At 43.2% G+C, this 26,634-nt stretch overlaps 1 protein-coding gene across 1 annotated transcript in view; it reads left to right on the forward strand.

Annotated features, from left to right (window-relative positions):
• The window catches only part of T265_06014 (hypothetical protein), a gene marked incomplete at both ends in the record, with an annotated part of 90,025 nt that overhangs the window by 2,932 nt on the left and 60,459 nt on the right, over positions 1 to 26,634 (forward strand). The window contains one exon of the mRNA XM_009171173.1: positions 10,104 to 10,385. Within this exon, the coding sequence (XP_009169437.1) occupies positions 10,104 to 10,385 (282 nt within the window). The remainder of the gene's footprint in view (positions 1 to 10,103; positions 10,386 to 26,634) is intronic.

Consider the following 26,634-nt stretch of genomic DNA (forward strand, 5'->3'; position numbering starts at 1 on the left):
AGACATCTTGGGATAACCACCTATGCCACCTATTTGCACCTCCCTCATTGGGGTAGAAGGAAAGGCTGTCAGGCCGAACTACTTGCTCATTTCGTTGGAAACTAAGAGCTTCTCAGTGGACATCTTCACGAGGAAAATATCAGGCTAAAAGCATTCGCAGCTTACTCCTAAAGAATAGGCGAATGAGCTACTCTTCCAATCCACCACCGACAAAGTGCGTTACGTCATCAACGCTCCACACAATCGGAGAGGTATCCACTACACTGTTATCAACAGTGCAGCATTGAAACACACAAGCAAAACTCCCTCACAGTAAGCTTGTGCAGGTGTCGACAACTTCTTGGATGGGGAACTCGTTGCGCCACTGACAGAGTTGTTCCAGAATCTCTTGAACCTCTTTGAAATCTCAGCGTGTTGGAAAAACGGAGTCATCGCACCCACGGGAAAATCCTGCCAACAGCAGATCGAGAATTGTGCTCTCTATTGTGCCGAAATCCATGGTAGTGTTTGTCTCTGATGGGCTACACGCATGTGTAGTGTCTTTGGAAGTCTTATTTGGCTTTAGGGGCAAAATATTGAGTCTTTTGCCTGGAACATTTATCTGGATTGGGTGTGGGAGAATGTTACTTGTCTGCTTCGCAAAGGCCTTCGATTGTTTTAAACTGAACGCCCCACTAAAAGAGCCGGCCATCTACGATGTGTGCATTCTTTTCTGAACTAAGCCAGCTGTTACGCGTAACTCCTATTAGCTGCTCTCTGCGACAGCCGAACCATATTTATATCCCTGTTGACAAATGCGGTGTACCGCAAGATTGCATGCTAGAGCTCACACTATTTCTGAGCTTTACCAACGGCACCCTAGTGATCCTTCAATACTATTGTACTTGGTTTGTGACTCCGTGGCGATTAGGTTATTCAAAAGAGAGTGCTGATTTAGAAAAAAATAGTCAAATCTTTCCAATGTTTAGAGGCCTTCAGCAGCATAATTAGCTACCAGGTAAGTATTTGACCTCCACAGCCATTACGCGGAGTGCTCAAGATTGCTTCACTTTTGATTTAGACCTCACAGCTTTCTAAGAGCTGACCACGATCGCCTATTGAACCATTTCCAAAATCCAGACAACTGCTTACGGAATCTACCAATACTGTCCATTAGCAGCAGTCCATGCATGGTCACGATCGCAACCCAACCTATTTTCCTTAACATTGGATGCCAATTTTCTCGAACTCCATATCGTATTAAAGCACTATTTGCATTGGACCTAGAACTGTTTAAAGAATTTCTGAAACGCTACTTTTAGACGCGCCATGGGCAAGTCAAATGTCATTGGTTTAAGAAAGTTGTCTTGAGGGACCACACTAACTACCAACAACAGTTCAAAACACAAGTGATTCATCTTTCTGCACATTTTACAAACATGTAGGAAGTGGAACATCTAGACATAGTAATTCCAAAGCATTAACATTCGCCATTGGTTGAGACTTTAAAGAGTATCGCAAACACCACTATTTGTTTAATTTGCCAAAACAGTTCTGGCTGTTAAATATCCGACTTGCAATTATAAGTTTTCAGAGATCCTTGTCAAGCAAAAATCTAAGTGTCAAATAGTAATGAGTTTTGTGGTGTAGTTAGTCTGCCTTCTAACCTACAAAGGATCCGAGTCAAATATACTTATGTGTACTTGATCCTGACTTGCACGAACTTCATGAATATGTTTTAAAGTCTAAATCATTTAGTCTGCCGACAGCTACTTCTCTTCCAAAAATGGTTCAAATATATAACTAGTTTTGATTGGTAGCAAATAAAGTCGTCGCCTTAACGATTATACTAAGCATGCCTTTCTGAGTCTGAGGACGGAAATTGACCCAGTCCTAGTAGGTGATTTTTATTGTTATGTAAAATATAGCCAACGTTCGATAAAGCCAATCTATGGCGTGCACATGATGAGATCACCTCGCTAGTTAAATAGTGAAATTTCTATTTGCCAACCTGGGAAGCATTAAGCGGCAAGTAGATTGTATTTTGCAGAATCATTTTAAAAATATATGCATTTCCAAATGAATAACCAAGAATAATATTTTTAGCCTAGATATTTCGTTTTGGGTACCCATATCCACATACGATAAAGGACCAAAATAGGTTCGCTGACTGGACTTCAAACTTTCGAGAACGGCTTCGTTTTTAATGAATCAAATTCATCCCTTGAGTACTCGGCTACCAGTTGGGTCCCAGATCCTTCAGCCTCTCTTCATCAAGGAACGAAAATCACGGATGACCCATGTGAATCGAAGCTATTTGGGGAAAGGAACATGACATCTTAGCAAAGTATTCGCTTTTAAAGATGATATTATATCTGTCGTCTTCAGGTCAATGGCGGAAGCAAATAAACCACCTTATGCATGCAGCTTTCTGTTTGGATTTATCTTGGAAATCTTTCACTAGTCCATCTAAATCTCTGGGTAAATTTAAACGGATACTCAGCTGGTCTAGCGGGAAAAGCACAACAAATATCGTTTTGATTTATGAGGGAACAAGGCAAGCTTCATCAGTATCCGTGGGGATCGGTGACAGAACCTGGTTTAGTCTGTTTACCTTGTGTACAGAGATCATTCGCATAAGACGGTTTCTTCTTTAGCTTGGGATGATTCACAATTCGGAAGTCAGCTTTACTGTTACATCCAATTTTTTTAGGGATTTTAGCGTCCACCGTTATGCTGATCAGATCATCAGGGTAATGCGTAACGATGGACCTGCGGGGATCCTTCCATCAGTTGTTGGCTGTTTTCAAAGATGTACTGGCATTTCTAATCATCTGAAACAAAAAATCCGTCACACTCAAATCTGTTTTTGATGCAAAGCGCCAATGTTTCACCGACTTCGGATCATTCATTATGGGAAAATGTGAAACTCATTTACTCTAAGAACTTCTCATTCGAATGATTAGACACCTGTTCTGTAAAACCCTTTGCAACTTCTGCAGTCCGATGACATGCAACCTCTTGAATTGTCCTCTCCGAATGGTACCCGTTGTTTAGCACTGCTCGAAGCTAGATGTTGGCCTTCTATGCCACTGGCTCTGTGTTCTCGGTCTGCAGGACAGAAGGTCCTGCAATTATCTCCATCCAGTGTTTACGTAGGTTGTAAATTACATCTATCGAAGCGCCAAGTAGTAATATGTCTGATCTAAACAAACACCGAATGCAATATGTTGACTATCAACGGAAAGTAGACGATCCGACCTGCATTATTTGACAGGTTTTCCTTTTGCGCGAATACTATTGGGGCAGAAAGGAAGGTGAAACTTTGAAACAATGAATGCCTGGTAGGATAATGCAGATGATAGAGGGAGGATAGAACGTGGGAGGTGCGAAGCAGCAAGCTTTCATAAAAGACTTAACTCTTGCCTGTATTCATTGCAGGTATTAGACCAGATGGCTTTGGGGAGTGTGGTTATGTCTCAGTTACGGTTCACGCAACTGTTTGGGGATTGCAGACGGTTCGTTTTAAGGATGTAGCTGTAAAGGGATCCAGAGAGATGTGGTCTTGCATTTTGGTAACTTTGTTTGTTCATTGGTGAATGTAAAGGGTTGATTGCCTCCGACGACTTGGTTACAAACATCTATCTCTCCTTCCTGTACTTTTTCAATGTACTGGTTTCATCCTTTTTGTTTTCACTAATAAACGAAAAGTAGAACACGGATAAAAGAAAACACGAAATATAGGATCAGGCTCTTCAAAGTGGTGCGGGTGGACATAGAATGTTTAACGCTCATTTGTAGCCTTGTGTTTATGTCAGCTAGTGCACCACTGTTGAGGGGTAGTCAGACGGACGTAATTGCTGGGAATGCATTCACTGATGACACTAACTTGGATGGTTTCAACATGTTTCAACCTCTGAGCTACGTGTGAGGCTGTGGGTCATCAGAATTTCTACCTATATAAATGGAGTCAACAAGTGCGTTGATGGGTATTGGCTCGGGTTTGTCCACTTCATGTTCAGTTTCAGACAGCTTCAAAGTTAAGGATTTTCCGTCAACACTTTGGTTTAGTTTGCGCATGTTACAGGTCGCTTTCCCATGCACAGTTCTCTCAACTTTGGGTGAAAAGAAAGAAAAAGAAAAGAAAAAAAGTAAAGAAAGCGTTCAGCTGTAGCACCCTTCCGGTGCCTAGCTGCCATGCCACCCGAAAGGAGCGCGAGGGCTGGGATACTGCCAGCTTGCCCAAGCCTAGACAGGGGAAGCCGAGTGGCAGAGGTCGGATTCGAACCACGGACCTTCTGGTCAGTAAATTCGCGCCCTAACCACTTGGGCCATCTCGCCCCCGTTGTGGCGTACTCCCCGAATCACTCTATAGGGTTTTCGTACAGCATTTAGGTGTTTTCCTACTTTGAAAGGCCTTTAGGGTGATTCAGAAAAGAGCTGTTTTAGATAAAGTGCAATATATTTCGAACAGAAACCATTGCTCTAGGTCAAAAACCAAACCAGTTTTCAGGCTCGATTTCACCAAAAGCTCTAAGGGGCTGAAATAAATGGCACCAACTTTCGTGGTTTAGTCTGCTGCGCTTGTAAAGCCATGTGTATGAGCAATTCTTCTTGAATTAGCGATGCAACTCATTTCAAAAGTCCACACTTTTAACTCATTTGCATTTAATTCACGTGATGTTGCAAGTGTGTGAAAGGATTTTGATTGGTTTGTGGTTATCAAGGTAGGGAAGGCTTGCACTTTCAGATTATTGCACAACTTAGCGAAGTAATATGTAATTTGGATGATTGTTACTACTTCGACTCTGATTAATTTGTATCACAGAGACAGAAACATGATGTTTTCGGTCTTAGTTTGGAAATTTTCCGGAAGTTTATTGGTGTTGAAGAATTTTGCTGACGATCCCCCCTCAAGTTCATGGAGTTGACTCGGTTGACTGAGAGAACAACTCAGGTATCTTAATGTTAGGGATGTTCACTAGTGTTGGTGTTTACATTTCACTTGATCTCATTATTGAAGAGTGATCACAAACGATGATCAGTGAATTTTTACCTCCACTTCTGCATATTTTTCGTTTGCTCGTATGCATATTTGCGTTGTGTAGATGGAAAAGCTCGTTGTTTTTTCAGTTCTAGCAAAAATTGTTTTGGTTGTCTGGCTTCTGGTTTTTGCCGGAGTGAACAGGGCACGACTCCACTTACTTAATCTTCAAAGTTCAATCGTGGCTTTTTTCTGAAAAATTGACCGCCGCAACCTCAAATTAGCTAAAAGAAGTGCTTAGCCGTTTTACGGTACTGGGTGTTAGCAAAGCGTTGGAAGCCTATCTGTCCCATCTCTCAGTTGTCAACCAAACACATCCAAGGTAACAACTGTTTAGTAATCAATATCACCAATCAGGCTTAGCTACGGCATGTTTTTTTCGCCCAAAAAGGAGGGTGTATAGTACTTATGATTTTTCACCGCTCACATCGCTCAAACATAAGTGAGTCCGGCTGTTCAGACGTGAAAATTCATGTATCCAGGGGGCGCCAGTGGACCAGTGGCCACACGCTTCCTCGCATGTCAGATATCCGGATTTCAAACTTCCGGGCATCCAAAAATATGCACTAGTGACAAGTTCTGATAAAACCGAAGATCGAGTTCAGTGTTTCTCCTTTCCAGATAGCCTTATGACGAATAGCAAATGAAAACTCGGTGATTTGCCATGTGTCCTTTTTTGAATTTGATGAATCAATGTAGTCACATGACAGGCAGCTAGAGTGTAGATCCATGTCTAGAGCATACCGGATGTTATGTGGTCTGGATTTTATCACAGAGGTTGAGTGGTTTATAAAACATTTTGGCACCATACCATCACATGTTGCTAGATAAGCTTGATGGGGGTGCTAGTGGGGAAGACTCAAAATATCCATCTGTGATTGGGCATAAGGTATACTAATTATTATTAATAGTAGCAGTAGTAGTGGTATCAAAGGGAAGTTGTACCAGTACAGGATCCACTCGTTCTTGTCTATTCTATTCTAAATTTACAGAGTTTAGGAAGGCTAAAAGGCCACGGAGCTACCATTAGTTGAAGGGCTGGCCGTACAACCATTTAATTATTACGTTATGGGTTGAACCGTCAGTAATTTGGTCATGACTAGGAAGGTTTCCCAGTAAAGGGAACGACTGTACCTACTTGTAGTGAGATCGTCACTGAAATCGCCTTACTAGAGGCGTATTTTTAGGCCCGGTTTTGATACGTTTGCTCGTTCGAGTGAAATTTCAGTGATGGAAAGTTTTCTTTCGTAGATTCCGTAGATCACTGGCCATTTTTGACCACTCTGAAGTGACTTGGTGAAATTTTGGAAACTATGTGGTGGAGATAGGGAAGAAGTTCGTATCTATGGCCACTGTATCGAGGATAAAAAGTGTGCCCAAAATATTTGCGATTTCGTCATCGTCATCATTATCGACAGTATGGCATCAGTATTCAACACCGATACTTCATTGCCGTACAACCATGATTTATTTGAAAGCCTTATTGTGAAGAAAAGAGTGAGGGTGATCGGGGAACGGACCTAGTGCTAGCTTACCACAATCATTCCGAGGTGCCTACACCTCTAGACATTCACTCAGGCAAACTGGATAGAAACTGACAACAAGCACGCCACTGACATCGGTTGGCAGCCATATCTTGTAGTGTCTCCAATCAGGCACTGTGAGGATCACGCGGTCACCATCCTGGAAGGCGAGTAGCACCGACAGCACCCAAGCGTCTCGCGATCTCCTTCATACTCCTCTACCAAGTCAAGGGTTGGCCACCTCTCTGTTTACGCCACTCTGAATTGGGCATGGAAAATAGCACTCTCTTCGGCAAACGATGGTTCGGCATACGCAACACATGTCCCAACCAATGCAGCTTCTGGTGCTGGACACATTATTCAATGGAAATAACCGTTGCACAACCGAAAACGCGCTTCCTAACTGCCTCATTACGGATTCGCCCTCACCAACCCACACGAGCCATGGTTCTGAGACAACGATTGTCGAACACCTGAAGACGTCTCAGGTCCGCTGCTCGAATAGGCCAAGTCTCACAGCCATACAACACAACAGCCCGTACTGTAGCTTGATACACACGTCCCTTCAGATTCAGAGATAAACCACTCTGACACCGGAACCTTGCAGATTCGTGCATTCGCCTCATGTGTCAGACTACAGTCAGAACTAATACAACTTCCTAGATACGTAAAACGCTCCACAACTTCCAGTACCTCTCCCTGGATTGTAAGTGGCGTGTTTAGTGACTGCACGTCCACGAGCATGACCTTACATTTTGTAGGTGCCAAGTGCATACCAAAGGACTTTGGTCAGTTCATCCAAAAACACCTTGTAACGAGGACGGATAAAGCCTTGTGGATGCATGACCGGCCTCCAAATGACCTCTTTGCTATGTTGCTGTTCCTGGGAGTCTAATTTGTGATCAGTCTTGTTAGAAAGAGTCAGAACATTGCCGCATTGTTTCTTTGGTATTCCGTCTGACCGGGTTACCCCTTGTGAAAGGTAGCTCACGGCGACAGAAACTTTGAAAGTACTTTTAAAACGGTGGCCGTAAAATCAGCATTTGCAGTAATTAGAAAATGTTCTCAATGTTTCGGTTTGCCATTGCTCTGCCAGGGTTAACTTCCCAAAACCTTAGACGGTGGTTATCTGCTTTCCTTGGCAGATACCTCGTACAATGTGGTTGCATTTTCGCGTTTAGGTAAAAAGTAGATAACGGTACTATCACAAACGTTGTCCTCAAACGCTGTCACAGCCACTATCCTCATGTGTTGTGGCACTTAGAACGAGAAACAGTTGTGAATACTCTGACGTATGCACGCCATAGCAACATTAAAAAAATTAACCCCTTTGGATCGAACAAGAATGAAATGAGCCAATCGATCGCAGTTTCAAGCACTACCTTTCGTGCCATGTTCTGTGACTGATGATGCCACAGAAGCCTATCTACATACGACAAAATCTTGATAGCTTCTTGTGTTAGTAGGACAATACGACAGCCGTCTTCCGAACCTCCGGGATATGAACCAATCAAATTTAGGTGGGAAAATTCCATTCTCTGCTGTTTGCAGCCATAACTGTCGATTTGGTGGATCATGTTTGTACTACTAACAAAGAGGATAAAAACTATGTGGTCAGACAGTTCAGAGTCGAATTCGAAAGCGCGTTACGCTCGTCATCAGTCGCACTGATGATGCTTTATGTTGGTGTGATCTCACGCCTACAGACCGCCACGGATGACGAGCAAAGTTTGTATAGACTTTGAAAACCTTGTTGATCGTTTCATGTGTAGCAGAGTTGCAGTGCGGTTTGCGGTCAGAAGTGGACGGACAGATGTCACAGAGGTAAAGTAGTATCGATGGTAGTCAAGTATACGTGTGTTATGTCCTCAGCATCAGGTCAGTCTTCCACTGTTCTCTCTTGGGTTGAATGCAAAAACTGGAGAGGTCTTCAAAACCGTTTTTTGTCTACTTGGAAAACCAATCATCGGTGCACTGATTCGATCCAAACACAACTGGATTCTGTACTATTTTTGTACTACTCGTTTGACAAAGTTGTGGGCCTTCCTTTCCGAAGTTTCACAGAATGATGAATACAGTAAACTCCTCCTGAATGACGTCCAACCCCCACTCTGGTAGAGACATGTTTGTCCGACCATGCAAAATCGTTTTCCCAAGGACTTATTTACTAGTATCCCCCAAAGAAACCATCAATTTCAAAAGCATGTGAAATGTTTTCGAGAAATACATTCATTTGCAAATCAATTTGGTTCTCACGATTGACTCAACTGAATCTCTCGTTTATGATATTCTAAAACTGAATGCGCTGCACACAGGCCGCCTCATGTTTCAGTAGGCACGATATTCGAGATATCGCAGCATATTTTCATGAGGAAAACTACTCACAATGTGCTGAAAACTCTTCGACAGCCCACGACCGGTTTCGCCCTTCTTGGGGCTCATCAAGTAGGCGCATACTATACTATACTATACTATACTATACTATACTATACTATACTATACTATACTATACTATACTATATACTTAATAATACTATACTATAATACTATAGTTAATACTATACTTACTATATTAACTACACTACTTAGTATACTTATGTTAATACTATATATAAAAATTGCACTTTGATTTTGAGGAAGGTAATACAAATACTCGGACGACGTTGCTATGTGAAGTCTGTTTGGACCGGTATTGACTGAAGTTATCTCGCGCTTAAACGGTCAGTAAACAAGTATGAACTAGTTTAAACATTTGGAAGGGTTGCACCGGTTACTCAACAATAACGACGATCGAAGGGAGGCGTAACAGCTGTATAGTGCCCCTCTACGTCAATCAAAGTCGGGGACAGGATGACACGGTATCTAGAACCATCTGCAGGTGCGCACTAAGTATTTTGAAAGAATCACCCCTCTTGTTTCTTCAGGTAACATCAAATTACAATGGATGATTGGTTGGAGTACGTGATATGCCCACTTGTACATACATGGGAAAGGTCAGTTTGTCTTGAACTGCCATTCAACGGTGGCGACCTTGCTGTCCCGATGAGATCTTTGACTTCAAGACTTAAACAGACATACTCTGAGGAGGTAGATACATTCGCAGGACAATGAGGCTCTTGAGGCACATGTGGGCACGCATAGACCCAAGTTGCCTCAAGAATCTAGCAACTGAAAGCAAAACAGTATTGCACCAAAACCTCTGCTGAAAAGCGGTTTCACTGGACGAAACTTTTACAACACCTTTTAACATCTAAACGGCAATGTTTGCTGGACGATGCAGAAGCTCTTGTTGATCACGTTTTATCCAGACAGAAGAAGTGCATAACCAACAGGGCGTAGGACGTTGGAAGAACTGCCTATACCCATCATGAGTTGTTTATTCTGCTTCCTACTAAATATTGCAGTTTTCATTTCCACTACCAACCACTATCGTCTAGTTTCACGCAGTACTGAATGCCAGTAAATGGTTACTCATAAAGATATGTGGAACTGATTAGTTGACAATAACAACATTCAGTAGTCATACTGTCTGGCTTTTTTACACCTCCCCCCTCTAGCCTTGTTCACCCGATTGACAAGTAACAGTCACGTGGACTCGGAACAGGTAGGAGGTTATCTGGCTACTTTGGACTATGCAGAGACGCGCAACGGTGGGACGGAATGGCGCATGCATCAGGCGGACGCCATCTGTCGCGTTGGCGAGGAGCAGTTACCATACAGATTCTATCTACCGGCACCCAACACCCAACCCCATCAACCTTCCTTTGGCCTGGAAGAGATGGTTTCGTTCGTGTTACGTATAAAGGATATGAGTTTGACGCAACCTATAACACATTCTGGTAAGTCCAATTGTTTCAAATGCCATATTTGATGGAGTTAATCGATTTGTCGGACATCTTTTCCTGACTAATCCAAACATCAAACATTTTTATGCTCTACGAGTGATCATCGATGATGATACTACCGAGAAAACAGATACTGAATTCTAGTGCACAACGCGGACTGGAACAGGCAAAAATACTGTTAATTTTGGTGTCTTTGGCGCTGTACTGAGGTTGCAGTATCGCTCTACCTTCCGTATCCCCTAAATCGTTCCGTTTCTTCTTTGTCTCTCGTTATTGTCCTTAAACCAACCACGTTTATAGGAAATAACCAAGCTAGTGAGCTGTAAGCGTCTGGTTCTCACGTGAACGTCCCCAAGTTCCACAGTACGCGAAATAAGACCTCTGGTAGCGTCATAACCACTTTGCTGGATTCAAGGATCATCATGACGATCTAAAAATGATTTATTTGGTCCAATGGGAACAGAAAGTGTCCGACAGCGCGTCTTGCAGGCCTTTCTGTTTGCAGGTATCATTGTTGAGTTTGAAAAAGTATTCAGAAACTGATATAAGATGGTGCGTAAGGTCCCTTCACGCATCGGAAAAAGCGGTTTCAAATAGAACGACTCAGGAGACAGTGTACCTGGTTAGTATCGCTTATGGCGCAGTGGATAGTTCTGGTAATGTAACAGTAAAAAAACTCACTAGAACGCATGTTTTTGGTATTCCGAAGAAATAGACTTGTACAGTGCATGGACCAGCGACTTCCGCTTTCCACTTCATAAGGTGATTCAACTTACCTATGGCGAGATATCGATGCGTTTACCTTAACTCAAAGGATAGCGTATTGATAATGGAATCTTAAAGTCGGGCAGTACTGAGACATTATAGGCACAATCCGTGCGAGATTAAAATATCTTTCCACATACATCTCCGTTTTTTCCTTTCTGTATTGGAACTTTGAAACTTTTTTGGACAAAAATTAAGTCTGGCTGTTTGTCAAAATATTGATAGCTCGGGCGACTTTGTCCTGTTTGCGCACTAAGAAAATCTCTTCACAATATGAAGAGATGTCTGCAAGTCGGTTGCTAAGTTCCGCGAATAGACCAACCACCAAATCCTCAGTCTCATATGGTTTTCCACAATGTCAAGCCAGTAAGTGCTTGGTTAAAATGCTCTACTGTGATTGGCTGATGCCACAACCAATGAGGACACACCTTCTTTGGGTCCGCAACCCGCCTCTGACAAATGTGACCAATTGACCTGACGTTCTAGCATTTCAGGCGGCTCTTCTCCGAACAGAATGCTACTGCAAACTCGGTTTATGAAAATCATTAGGAGGTCTATTGTCCGAGCTCCGAAACTTCAATCCCACCAACTGCCGTAACTTCCGTCTTTCACATGTCCAATGATCTGTAGTCTATCGGGATAAGGTTCTGATCCACTGGTTGAAAAAGGTACTGGATTGCTACCTCACAGCTGATACTCAGGAAATGTAGATAACAAACTCATGAAACTTTTCTACCCGATCATATTGAAGGAACACAAGACGTTTTCGACTCACATCTGGTTGGTCGCAAGGATCTTGATAAGTTATGAAGAAATTCTCAACTTCTCGAAATCCAAGGGAATTTCGACGCATTAGCTAATGTCTGCCATCCAGTTTCCTCCACGTGATGTGCTTGTATACTGTGCTCTTGTCTCCACTTCGCTTATTCCGTAAATTCCACGAAGGACCCTGGGTAACAGTTACTCCACTTCCATCGCATATAGTTTGTTCTCCATGAGGTTTTTTGTGAAGATAGAAGATAGAATCACAGTACACGTAGCACTTATAACGAATACTGCTCAGCTATCCACAACCTACAACGCGTAAATACAAAGCCGATAAGCATAAGTCACAAATTTGAACCATGCTCCGGAGGTAGAACCTCTTACACGTGGTCTCTACTGTGTACAGCAAATTCAAATTTCTAATGTGCTCTGCAGTCGTTTGCTTTGAAAAGCTCGTTTCCTCTAGAACAATATCAATCAAGCGTACGACAGACCGCTCACAGCATACCGTATTCTTCATACAATCAATTCGCCCTGACGTCAATCATCAGCGACCAATACGAACTGTCTAATGGAATGTTATAGCTCTTATCTTCGTGTGTTTTGCGATAGGGTAAGGCAGAGTTACAGGGGTTTGTTTACAAAAGCAGTGATGCGTTACTAGTGCGAAGCATCACCCACGAGTCGATTGAAAATAACCGCGCTCAGTCAGTTGCAGTTTTATCTTTTGGTCTGACGTTGGTTCAAAACCCAGTTACTTGTGAATTTTAGGTACACATGGCAATGATCCGCTCACCGTTGGGTTCTTCTCTGCATAGTGCTTTAGAGATCGGTTTACCAGATTTGAAAAAGAATCGTCGACAAGGCAATGTCTGTGGGAAAATTTGAGTCTCCAGTTCGTATTCACAGTTGGTCGGCCAATCAACAAGCTTAGAATTTTCTACCCAGCAGTGCATAAATCCTACACATTTTTTGTAGTATTTTAAAGTCAGGTGCTAGGATATTTTCCGGTCAGAGTTGACCGCGGTCTATGTTGCACCGCTGACGGTAGACGAGGCAACCGTATACTCCATATCTCGCGCACCACTGAATAGAAGGTCACAGAGTTCTTCCGGACCGAGTCAGGTGACTTGAGAGTAAGAAGACTACGTGTTCGAACTTGTCTGCGAGGCCCTGCTTGTGTTGACTGACAGAACGACACGGTCGGTGTAAAAGTAACGGGATGGTCAAAGTGTCTTCTGCTGCAAGGTCAGGTCGAGTCAGATAGTGGCCTCTCAAAGGCTCTATATTCATTCAACTCTGATGCAGAAAATTCAGGTGGCCTCCTATTGAATTCACCCTTCCGTTTTGAGGCATTTTGGTGTCACAGATTTGTAGTCCGAAAAATTCTAGCTGTTAAGCTGCCTTCTTGAGCGCCCAGAAAGCTGTTTTTCAACACCACAAAATAATCGATGTATCATAAAACGTACGTAGTCCAGTCATTTTCTCCTTGCTTGTATTTCCTAACACAACGGACATTAGATCGATCGCATAATAATTGTTCAGCTGTAACACCCTTTCGGTGCCTAGCTGACCTGCGACCCAAAGGAAGCACGAGGTCTGGGATACTGCCAGGTTGCCTTGAGGCAGAGGTCGGGTTCGAACCACGAACCTTCCGATCAGTAAATTCGCGCTGTAACCACTGAGCCATCTTGTCCCTAAGTATGATGGCGATTGGTTTGTCAGTTGCTCAGTCACCTACTCCCTCACGTCATCTGTGTTGGAAACAATTTTTCAAGGAAAATATATGTCAGGCTAACCAGTATTGGATAAGTGTTCTAGGATCCAGCTCGCCTCCACTCCTCCTCACTTTATCCTCCAAAGCCGCAAGATATGGCTGCTGACCGATGTCCATGGCGTTGCTGTGGTTAGTTTCTGTCTACCTGAGTGTCTGGAGATGTAGGTACCTCACAATGATTGTGGTGAGCTAGTATTTTTTTATTAGTTTCTTCATTCCAGAACTTTCAACTAGATTACACTTGAAAGGCATCAATGTTGGACGCTGTTTTCTTGATGTTTTGCGTGGATGTCGTAATTTCCAACAGATGCACCTGATTATGCTAGCTTGAATACCTGCCAAGGAGTAGATCCTAACAGGTTGAAAGACCTGACTTAACGAAACAGTAAGGTTAAATATACTTCTTATATGTAGTTTGACTACTAGACGTTCGTTTTCGGGAAGCTATTTTTCTGCTGCGCTATCAGCTGACGTTTACAATTGAATCTCAATCTGTTTCACCCTTCTTGGCGGTTATCAGGTAGGCGTATTCCTCGGGATTTCAACCAGTTGACCCTATGTTCTTCTTGAGCCCAAATTGCGCGAAATTCACCAGGTGCGCTAGCTTGCATACCAGTGTCAATTGCATGGGAATCTCACCTCAACCCTAGTTCACTCGCTCATTTATGATGTTCTTGAAACTTCATGGGCTGCACCAAAGACGCCTCATCCTTCAGCCTTTGTGCAGCTCATTCAATCAAAGAATATCACAAACGATAGATTCAGCAGGGATTCAGTTAAGCCTCCTGTGAAAGCCAGGTTGCTAAACAAATGAGTGTAATTGTCGAATTTCGTAGTTTTATGTTGAACATAAGGTTGATGGAAACTCGGGAAATGTGTCTATCTGATGAGCCCCAAGAAGGGTGAAACTGGTTGTGGGCTGTCAGCAGATTTTCAACAACCTCGTGAGTAGCTTCCTTCATGAAAATATACAGCGATATCTCGAATATCGCATGAGACATGAGTCGGCTTTTGTGCGGCACCTTCAGTTGGGTGAATATAATAAACGAGAAATCCAGGTGAAATTCAGGTGAGTCTTTGGTAAAAATCAAATTAGTGTGCAAATGAATCAGGACTATGAACAACCCAGATCAACCGGACTTAAGTCAATGGTCTATCTGGTACTATCAGACCCGATTCATTAAGGTTCCTCTGGGTGAATGTGTTGGATGGCCTTACGGGGCACTAGTTAGTTACAGCCATTGAAATGAGATTTTGTTTTTGGATGTCGATACCATGCTACGACAAGCAAACACAAATTCCGCAACTACAAGATGAAATCGCTTGGTCCTCACTATGGTGTCTATGCATTACGGCCACTCTTTGTACTCCCGTGAATACAGTAGCCGGTCGACTCATTTAAATTATCGATTTCAAATCGATCGATTCTTTACGTTGTTTGGCAGTACAACCACACCACAAACGATGGATTATTTATCACCAGATTTAAATGAACTCGTTTTTATGTAACTTCTAGACTACCTAATCAAGAGTGCTGCTTGGCATTTCCTTAGCAAGAATTTCCCACGCAATATTTCTAATCAATGTGTACGTTTCGGTTTCATGATTAGTCCTGGCTGTTACCAGGGGCAACGCCCAACGCCGTCCCACAGGACGGGTGACAATGCTTCTACACAAAGTTGAAATTAACGTAACTTCCCTATTGCAGGAGTGGTTTTGGTAAACAAGCTCGTGGTTACTGTCCCTACCTCAAAGATCTGCGTTTAACTGTGAAGTACCGGTTAAAGTTCCGGCTCCTTATTAGCGCCCATTGAATATGTCACCAAACAGAAACACCCGCTACATTTCCCACTGGAATGTTATCCCAGAAGTGCGGCCGGATCAAAGAGTGTTATTGACGTTTGCAATGAGAGGTCAGTACCGATGAAAAGGCGCGCCGTGTATCTCCACCCCCTCTTTGCATTCAAGAAGCGGCGGATGTTGTAAGAAGACGAGGTGACCAAAACAGTGGGACCTAGCTATTGCCTTATTCAAACAACCATCAGGTTGCTGATGAGAATATATCCATATCACAGCAAATTCAGTAGAAGCGGACCAACTCAGTTGGATTTAGTTGAATCTCCCGTCAAAACTAAATTCGTGTCTATACGAGGGTAGTTATCGAACTCAGTCCAATTTGGGTTCAAGCAGAACATAAAGTTGCTGGGGACTGTGCCTAACTGCTGAGCTACAGGAAGCTCGAAACAGGTTATGGGCTGTCGGAGAGTTTTCAGCAAGCAGGTTATGGGCTGTCGGAGAGTTATCATCAACCTTTTGAGTAGTGTGTTACCCATTTGAACAGCTTTTCTCATGTCGCGACAGAATGCTCCTATTTAGTTTGCACTAAAACTTTGGGGCACTCACCTGGAGTTCCGCTTTCACTGAGCTCATAAGCGGTGCATAAACTCGAGCCTGAAACCCGGAACTTTGACTTGAAGGACGATTGCGTTACGACTGCTTCCTCGGCTCATGCTGGGCGCACCTGAATAGTCACGTGCCAACTGACTTTATCGATTTGGTGAGTCGTTGGTATCTCGTCTGACGAGTATTCGATACTCGCGGAAAACGCGGCGGTAAACAAACTAGGGGCATGAAATCTAGCGATCAACGAGTGATCTTAAGACGCACAGGTGTACGCAATGAAATTATTGATCCTTTGAGTAACTAACTAGAAAAATCCACTTTTCAAAATATTTAAATGGCAGATAGGTCGATCATATTATGCATGATTAGGCAAAGTTGGATGTTCTTGTCACATAGCCATATTCCTTCCAAAAATCTCTTAGCTTTCGTTGAAAACCGCGGTTTTGAGTACTGCTCTTCTCAGCACACAATTTAGGCATAGTGTCATTTAGAAATGAGTTTGGCTTCTTTTACAAACCAACTGAAAAGAGACTCACTGGGAAAAAGAAGTCCACTTTTGCCGGGTGCATACTTCGATCGCCACATAACAGCTCATCTTAGACGTTGGGCGGAGTTTTGAATCTTAGATTCCGTTTTTGAAGTCTGTGAAATTGGCTAAATTCTACTGTAAAAACATGACAGTACTTGAGATTCTTTCTGGATTGTGCACAGGTAGGAACCATTTTTAAGCCTTTCTTATTCGTTTCATGAATTTAACCATATTTTCATCCTGTTCGGTCGCACTACTTCGCCTGTGCATGATTCCACTTTCTGATTTGAGTTTTGAGAACTGCTGCTGTTTCGTGATTTCTCAACTAAACAAACCACAAGCTTTCGTTTGAATTACCTAAAGAAAAGACAGACATCCTTGGGGGTTCTGTTCTCCTCAGTCCCCGCATATGTGGTTGGAGAATGATGGTGGCCACTCGTTTTTCCCCTACATCGACGACTGGATGCCGACCATCTGGGTTTATCGTGTTGCTGATAGCTTCGCAAGACTCAGATTTCGTAAAGCAAGAACGTAATAGTCAAGGCAAAATAAACCCCAGAAACATCACTCTTCACGGCACTTCGGACATGGGCAGGCCAACGCCAATATCTTACTGTGGTTCCTCTGTTGATCGGTCATAGAAACAAACCCTCGAGACAATGCGGACCAGTTTGAACCTCGGTTCATGTTCGAAACGCAGAATCGCACCAGCACTTTGGTAGTAAACGCTCATTCATTGACGAGTTCGTCGGCAAGAGTGAATAACGCGGGTGTTAGTTGAGAGGAATCCGCCACTTGGCAAAGCCGCTCGATTTTGTGTTCAGGTTTTTGGAGTGTTTATATTAGTTACGCAGTGGGTAGTCGCTAGTTAAGATGCGAATATTGATGAGACAGTTCCGAATTACCCCTTTCAAATTTAGATGTCTATTATCGAGAGGTCAATTGTTCCACTGACTTGCAGATAAACTTTTTGGCGACAAGGAACTGCAGACAAACAGCAAACAGTAAGCCGATCAAAAAGTCATCTTTGACGTGAATAGCACAACAAGTCGGACTGTAGCCATATACTTGTGAAACGGCCGACAATTGGATGATGACGTGCCGGGCATAGCGAGCAGTAGTCCGTCACCGTGGTAGGACAACATCCCCTGCTGCAATGTTTGGTTTCAACAGTTGAATAGCTTAAATTTTTGAATCTATCGATGTGATCAGATCATGTGGCAAAGTTACTGTCACATTTGGTCATCCAACGTTGCTACGTAAGGGTGCAGTACCTTCTTCCACGTGGAAACCTCTGAAACATTGCCCAGTCGGACGATTCCAAGAGCCCAAAGTGATAGAGTTGCTCATCAATACTACTCACTGCGATAGACACACCGTCTTCTATTGACCAACATTATATGTTCGACTGTGAAGTCAAACGGTAGCTGCTATGGGCACCGAGATCCAGGTAGCTCACCTGTTAAGGTGCGGACTTACTCACCGGAAGGTCAGTTGTTTAAAACCAACCTCAGCATCTCGACTGCCCCTGTCAAGACTTGGGCAACCTGGTAGTACCTCAGCCCTCGTGCGATAGCATGACAGTATTGCATCGGAAGTGTGTTACACCTGGGTGCTACTGACTGATGACCGCAACAGGTTGTTAGGGGCTGAACGCAGATTGTTTTGTTCGAGGATATCTTCGCAGCACCATACTTTGGAAAGTGTCATTTTTGAAGTAGTTTTTTAGAACTTTACTGTTAGGCCCGCTCAGAACATTGTTTTGTGAAACAAGACACCCAGAATTGTGAGATGCCGTACATGTGGACTTCAACAAAAGTAAGAAGAGGAGTGATCACAGTCACACAAAAGATTTCAGAACGAAAACAAACCGATTCTGCTGAAGACCCGGATTAGATGAGACTGTTTTGTTGGTCCCGCTTGGCTTTTGAGGATTGTGATGCCCATTCCATCGAGGCCAATTAGGTTTCTACTGTGAATTGGGCTGTTCTGTGAAGACAGCCCAACGTCCAGTCCAAGGATTCAACCCAACTCGCAGGGTTATGGATTCTCCCATTCTCACCGACACACTGACGTTGTGCACAGCAACTTCCGGTTACTCAACTACTGAAAATGACGGACGTCAATAGCGGACGTGGTGTTCTTGGGTGGTGCTGTCTGATAAACTTGCTCACTTCAGACACTCATCCCCGCTAACCCGATGTGTTAGTAACACAATTATCTGTTCCCTACAGGATTGACCCTGTTTAACTACAGTATACTTCCTGGCTAAGTCGGTTTAGGGTATTGCAGCTTATTCTCAAAAAACACTTTTGTCAGTTTCCATTCCGTAAAATTTGTCTTTCTGGAATTACTTTACGTATGGTGTAGTAGAAAAAACCGTCGTGTAAAGTCCATTGGACCGAAGACGTTCGATTATCGTTTCCACTCAAAATCTGATTAAAATAATCGAGTCCAGAAATGCAGTGCTCTCATAAAGTACAGTACATTCACAGAAACCCATTTCCAATGAGATCGTAAATTTGACGGAACACGTCAAAAACAAGTATTCAACCCCGTCAATATTCAACCGTATCACAAATTTTGACAGTAGCGATTCACAATACTCCACAAATGTGTGGAATACGGTAACGCCGGGAGTTTGGCTATTGTCTATTACTACTGATACGAACTTAACAGGTGCTCCATGAGCAGAACTGGTGTGGTTTCCTCAAAATTCTCACGAGGACCCTTATTTATCAAGGGGAAAACAGCCCTCAAACTATCATCAGTTTCCCCACATGATGACCTTGAACGGAATCGTGTTTTGCGAAAACGGTGAGCTCATACCTCCAAAACGATTGGTCACAACACGGTGCCATGGCAGGCATACACCACCTACCGATTATCGGAGTATTTGGCCCTCCTAGGTGGGCTGTCTTCTTTGAAAATCCGCCACACAGTTACTGTGTCCCTTCGCACTAGTTCCAGCATAACAGATGCATCCAAAACAGTGATACGCCTCTTTTTGTGCGAGTGGAAAACTCGTGCGTGTCGGAGTGCCGTGATTTCGGCTCCTAATAAGGGCAACTGAGAGATGAATTGATCCTGACGCACATCTGGTGAAGAGCGCGTTTAGAGCGAATAGTAAACAGTATATTTTGGGCAACGTAGATGACTCCATATGTCCACTTAGTGTGCTCTCTTTGACAGCAACCGAAACGCACAAAGCGGCCGCTCTCTGCATCCAATAGCGATGATACTAGGTGATATAAAGGGTACTAAATGAAGCGGATGTTCTAGTCGATGCGGTGGTGGTCCGCAGACCTCAACCACTGGCTTGATTGCTTGGAAGTTCATTTATCCGCGAATGGTATTTTGTTATGCAGAATAATCCCAATCGAATCAGTTTCTATCTATACTTTGGATAAATAGTAGAGTTTTCAGCCACCTTGTGAGTAGTTTCCTTTGTGACAATTGCAGATAACTTATTTCCACTGCCACAGAAAGGGCACTCCTGTTTGAGAAGGTCCACTAATGTAACTCAGGCGCCATTTTTGGACAGACACTGTAATAATACGAACAAGTCGGACAGTCTTCAAGCTAATGATTCCGGTCATGATTCTACTGACTGCTTACGCCTACCCTGGTGTATGTTTCAACTTAGTCGAAATCGATTTTTCATTATGACAATACTGGCTTTTGTAGCTCCGTTTTTTGGAGTCCGCCATTAAGAATTAATCTCATTACTGCCCACTGAGATTTTAGAAGTACGTACAATGATGTTCGCCTGTCCGGAGTTTTAACTCGGTGTGCACTAAAACAGGCTAACTCTTATTAGATGTTCCTCCTTTGTTAATCTTATTCCAATCTACGAGAGTTTTTGGCGCCTGTTCGACGCGTCGCTGATGAACGGAACGAAAGGTGATTGACACCAAAGAGTTATTTGGACAATAACTGACTCAACAACCGCTGCTGATCGAATCTTCAGATCTTGATTAAACCGTTATGTTCACAGCCTGACGGCAAAGCAATATGCAATTATGGTTGTTCACTAGCATTACACGTTCACCACCTAAGGAAGAGTCACGCGTGATGGATCAATACTCAAAAGTGATTGGTGCAACAGACGTCACATGCCAACGGAGCCTGATGCTTTAGGATTCTGGAACCTGCAATGGATGAAGATAGGAATTACTGTTTTACGTGGAAACGGAAGTAATGCCTTAAACCGAAATGATGAACAACTCTTTGGACGAAACTACTGTTATGAATTGCAGTGGTTGATCCATATTTCACTCTCGTGTCACAGTTGGCCACTAAGCTTGATGTGAAGATAACGCTAAGGCAAAAGTCAGTTGCATGTTAAAGGAAACTACTCACCGGAAGCCGGCTGTCCAAAAGTTTTCAGCAAACTTGTGAGTAGTTTCCTTTATCAGAATACACTGCGATATCCCAAATATCGTACCAACTGAAATATTAGACGGTCTTCGTGCAGAACGTTCAGTTGAAGAATATCATAAACGAGACATTCTCCCATGAAAACCAAATTTTGATTTGCAGTGTCAGTTTCATGGTCTTGAACAAAAGTGCCCAGTGTAACGAGAAACAAAACAGTCGTTTGGTTAGCTTGCATTACCTGAAATGGGGGACTGTCAGCTGTGATCCAGTGCAATTTTACTCGTCCTGTGTTCAACTAACCGTAACTGTACTTTATCGCGATGAGATATTTTGCTTATTTAAGTAACTTAATGAGCTGTCGTAGAAGATGCCCACCCAACATCCGCAACCTTTTCCCTACTATGCTGTTTAATCGATGGAGGCCTGAAAAACATAGTCTCCTCCAGGTCAAGGGTGGGAACGAGTGTCGCAGTTTATTCCTTAAACGTTGGATTGTTCAAGTAGTCTTACGCCGATCGTCACTGTTATTTGGTCAAACTTTTGAGTCAAACAACTTGGCTGTGGATCTTCTCCTGTCTAGATTTGGACGCCATCGCAGTCTGTCAGCTCACACACACAACCGTGAATTTCGCAAATAAAGGTACCTTCATGCCGTCACGTGATGACATCAGCCGGGTCTCCTTGTACACTGCATAAAGCAAGGCGGATAGGAAAACCATGCGATTGACGACGTTTCTCATCCTCCTTAATTTATATTCTTTTACTCCACTCCTGTCCCGCGTAGACCGTAGCGATGGGCGTGTCAGTTAGACACCGTTTGTAGTATGAAAATAAGTCTGGTAGAGAATGACAGATGTAATGATGAACAGGTTCCTTGTCTTCTGCGGCGCATCTCTCAGTGCATCAGGGCTGCAATCTGAGATTCTCTCACCTTGGAAGATTTCAGTTCTCGACATTGTTCCAGTTTGTAGTCAGAACAAGCTGAATTATCTGAACTATCTAGGACAAAACTTGGTGCCCAAGAACAGGCTCTGTGAAAACGCAAAATGTGTAATCATCGAATTCCACTGCAATCTTGCCTTTGATGTCTACAGGCACCAGACACCTTCCTCGAAAATCGCTGGTTGCGTTAGGGCGTAACCCGATCTTTAGCATCAAGACGATATCGTCTTTCATGTGGGTAACAAAACGACCTACCATAAAAACTGATTCGTATTTGTAAAACCTTGTGGATACAAAAACAGCGGGAGCCTTTAGCCTGGGAGAACTTCGGTTCTATACATTATCTTCTTCTCGAGTGAAAAATTATCTTGCGGACACTTGCATTCGAGGGTGGCTTGATTCAGGCCGCAAGTTTTCCCGAACCTTGTTCTTTGTTTAAAAAAAAGGTTTAAACTAGTTTTCCGACAAAACCTTGTTTCTTCCCTATTTTACAACGTCTTTTGCGCCGCAATCTTCTTTCTTGACGGCCGCTTTGATATTGACCGGTTATACTCAATGACTGAATTGTATTCCACCCTCACTTGCACATAACGAATGACTACTTTTCACTGTAGTTTGTCGCGATTAACTCATGTGTTTGGTGTAGGAAGGAAATCGCAATGAGTTCAGCCGATGGCCACACTTGGTATGTTTTTCTTTCTGTCACCGTTCAGAGAAGTACTAGCCATGTTCGATTTTCGTGAACATCTGCTGCGATGTGTATCAGTCACGCACTCCGGCCCTTAACTGACCCTCCGCAATTACCATGGTTTGCGCGCAAGCCTCTACATCCTCATCGTATCCACTTTGTGAATAAGATGTGACTGTTTTCACCTGAGGACAACTTTGAAATGGCATGTCTCGCACCTTGCGTAGAACACGGGTTGTGATAAGTTTGAACCAAGAGCTCCATTACACAGATTAGAACTGAATTCTACAGAACGTGTCTTTTGGTTATTCGTGCTCTTTTCCGTCTGTCAGAGTCCGTTTTTGTCAGTAGGTTTAGTTAGTTTCTTTGGAGAGAGAATAAAGGAATTAAGGGAGCATACATCGCAACTTGCTATCAATCACTGGCTACTTAATCTGGAAGAAATATATCCTTGGTAATGTCACTTACAAGGTTGGTGAAGAGCCCTTTTTGGACTCGTCAAGGAGGAGCAATCTCCTGGTTTCCGTCAACCTCACTTTCTGCTTGAACCCAGATTGTACAAAATTCACGACCTACACTCATTTGTATGCCAATTTTGCTTACCGGGAGATTTAGCTAAGTAAATGCACTGTACAAAGGCCGTCTCATGTTTCAGGTAATACGATATTCTAAATATCGCAGTGTATTTTCTTGGGAGGTTCAGCTGGGAAGCAGTTAAGTCTCCAGTTAAAACCAAATTAGTGTGCAAGTAAGTGTAAGTTGCGAAAGGGTAAGTGGCTTCTTTTGCGTGAGTCCAGAGGAAATTGATGTTCTTTCTGGGAGGGTGAGTTTTTCTGAGAAGAATGAATTTACACACATTTCTGTGAAAAAACGCATCTCGCCAAACCAAATGATGGTTACTGAAGTGTTTTCCCATGTAACCTTTTACTGCTCTTTGCAATACTGCATATCTGGAAAGGTTATCCCCCCAACTTATCTGATGCAGATTTTATCCTGCATTTCGGGAAAACCGTACAACTCGACAAGAAAGATCTTCAATTTTCAAATGACTTGTTCGCGGTAGCGCTCACTGTTCCCTATTTGTCATCAGTTGATTAACTTCCGCTTGCTACTGAATGGGTAGTTGTACATCGATAAGTTGTACTTTTTCTCAAAAGATCGGCTCGACGTAGTAACAAGGGTCAGTTTGTACGACTGATAAATGACTGACAGACGTGACATTCCTGATTGCCAAAGACATTTTCTAAGCTTCCTAGGTACTTCGTAATCCTAGTGTTTCCTCTTGGAAGGGGCTGACGTCGCCTTCGGTAAACAACATCTTTTGTCAGTGCTGTGGGTTTTTCACGTTGATTGAAGCTTGCCAAAAATCTGTCGTATTACGTCAGCCATGCTGAAGGTTGATTTTTGCTATTCAAAATATCCGGGTAATAAATAGCGTTAAACAAACCAACTGCATCAGCAAAACATGTGCTCATGTGATTTGCTGTGCCTTCCATCTCTAGTCCTTAGCACAACTATGTGGGATGATGTGAACTGCAGCCAGGCTAACCTATCGTTCATCATGAGACATGTCACGTGAAGATGAGCTCACAGGCGATGTTAGACGGTACAGCGATAGAACCGGTAACATTAACCGTTTTCGGGGGATTGGAAACGGGCAGACCTAACCCAACGTCAATGGGTGTGATAAAACTTTTTTGGAGGTAATCCGGAAATTTCAACAGCCAGGGTGAACGCTGTGACGCAAAAAAGCAAAGTTGTAGCTTCCTCAAGCTACATAGGTTAAACTGGGTACTGAAAGTACAATAAGAATACCCATTAGGAAATAAAAGATTGTTATACGATCGATGTTCGACCGATATTTCCTCCTATCAATAAAAACAATCGACTAAGGTGCGTTATTACACTTACCGAGTATCGGACCTCAGTTTGAAGAGCTCTTTACAGCCAATAGCATTTCCTTTGATTCTGTTGTCTGAAAACAGATATTTATCGTCTCCTGGGAATGGCTTCTTCAAAGAGTTCTCTCGCGCTTAACTATGGTTGCAGACCCTAGCTGGAAGAAGCGGGTATTGGCGGCCTACACAGTAGAGCAAAGCTGTTGAGTTAAATTCCAACTTGCTACAGTGTGAACGTTGGTGACTTATCCAAGCATGTGAGAAAAACGGACGGGTTATGTGGTGCCATTTAAATGCCTGACCAAACACAACTCGAGAACGCTTAAAGTGCTCTTCGAGCAAAATCACAGTTCTGGGACACCGCCTGAGAAACTGTACCACGTCAAAATGTACCGTTCCTTTATTTGTTGTCGAAGACTGCCATGCTCATGGATGGTGACGGGTAGCTGTGGTTACCATAGGGTTCTCTGGTCAGTTGCTTTTTCAGTGTGCTAACAATGTGTCAGAACTAAATGACGTCATTGGTTTCATTTTCCATTGTCAAAGCCAAAAAATTCTCCCTCGAACTCATTGGTCTAAATGTGTAGCTTAGGTTTATTACCTCGAAAAAAATTCACTACTTTTCCGGGTTTTAGTCAAAACATACACGGTGCAGTGCATGACTTTTGGTCCATATTTGGATAAATCGATTAGCCCAAGCACGGAACGATTGCGTATGTATCCTGATTTCAGGTGAGACGCACATTCTCACTGCGCGTGCACAGACTTTGTACCGAACGGAGACAACCAGTCCGGGATTCAGATAACCGCAGCATACAGGCACATGCAATCACAGGTTTTGGAACCGTAGATGCGGGTATTTCCACACTCGCCATCGGTTCTAGCCAGTTAAGACAAACTACTGCTCACGTTTCAATAGTCCACTCCTAATGATTGCCGATCGATCGGCGTCCGTGTAAGGAGATCTGACACAGCACACATGTGCACGTGTGCAATGGAGTGCACAGGCGTGCACGCAATCACTCAATTTTTACGACGAGTCGATCGGTCCCTGGGGAAAGGACAAGGCCACTCGACAGAATTCACTTCGGTTTGAGGACAACAACCATACCGGATAATATCAACCTTGAGAGATTTATCCTCAGTGGGTGAAACGTAAAAAAAACCTTAAACCAATAGAGAACTATGTCCTGTGCATAGATTCTCAAATAGCACAACCTTTGATCTTTCACCACAATCCTTGCTTTCATTGTTTAATTTTGGGGCAAGTGCACACCAGGAAAAGGTAGGTTTGCATGTCCTGTGCATAGATTCTCAAATTGCACAACCTTTGACCTTTCACCACAATCATTGCTTTCATTGTTTAATTTTGGAGCAAGTGCACACCAGGAAAAGGTAGGTTTGCTAGTCGGGCAGTCTGTACAACCGTTCGCCTTGTTCCGTCACCTGCGTCCGCTAGAAGTGGATTGTTCATTACGCTCATGTTGACCGGTTCAATTTTCCCTTTGGATCAATAGTTTGATCGATGGCCCATTCACTGGTCGGGCAGTATTGCAGGCACACGCACTACAGGTACTACTCAGTGTGGGTATATTGGAAATTTGATTGTTCCTTCAAATAGAGAACTGTGTGACGAATAGGGAAGTTTTAAGGATGATTTCTTTGATTGGATTCGGACTTTCAGTCACGTGCATCCGTTGAGGCAACCAGTCATTCAAGACCAGCTGACTGTGTTGCCGAAAACAGGAATTCCGTGTACTCTTCGACATCAGTTAGCATCCGTTGACCAGTTGACAAGCGAAAACGGTGAGAACGTTCGTAACAACTAAGTGACAGAGAAAGCAACCTGTGTTTCCCGACCCGATTGTGGTGAAACATACCGATCAGAGTGGCTTTAAAGTCAGCTAGCTAATTGTAAACCGGTGCTTTAGGTGAGAGTAGTCAGTCGGTCCGCTACCGGCCTAGCTGTCAGCCAGAAACGTGTATCAAGCCTGTGCACTTTGGCCGCAACTATCAATCCTCTTTACAAACTTACCCGTTCCAGACGATACTGTAGGTCCTTACAGTTGGTAAGCAATGAAAATGATGAATTCATC

Source organism: Opisthorchis viverrini (assembly GCF_000715545.1).
Source record: "Opisthorchis viverrini unplaced genomic scaffold opera_v5_121, whole genome shotgun sequence".
Lineage (NCBI taxonomy): Eukaryota > Metazoa > Platyhelminthes > Trematoda > Opisthorchiida > Opisthorchiidae > Opisthorchis > Opisthorchis viverrini.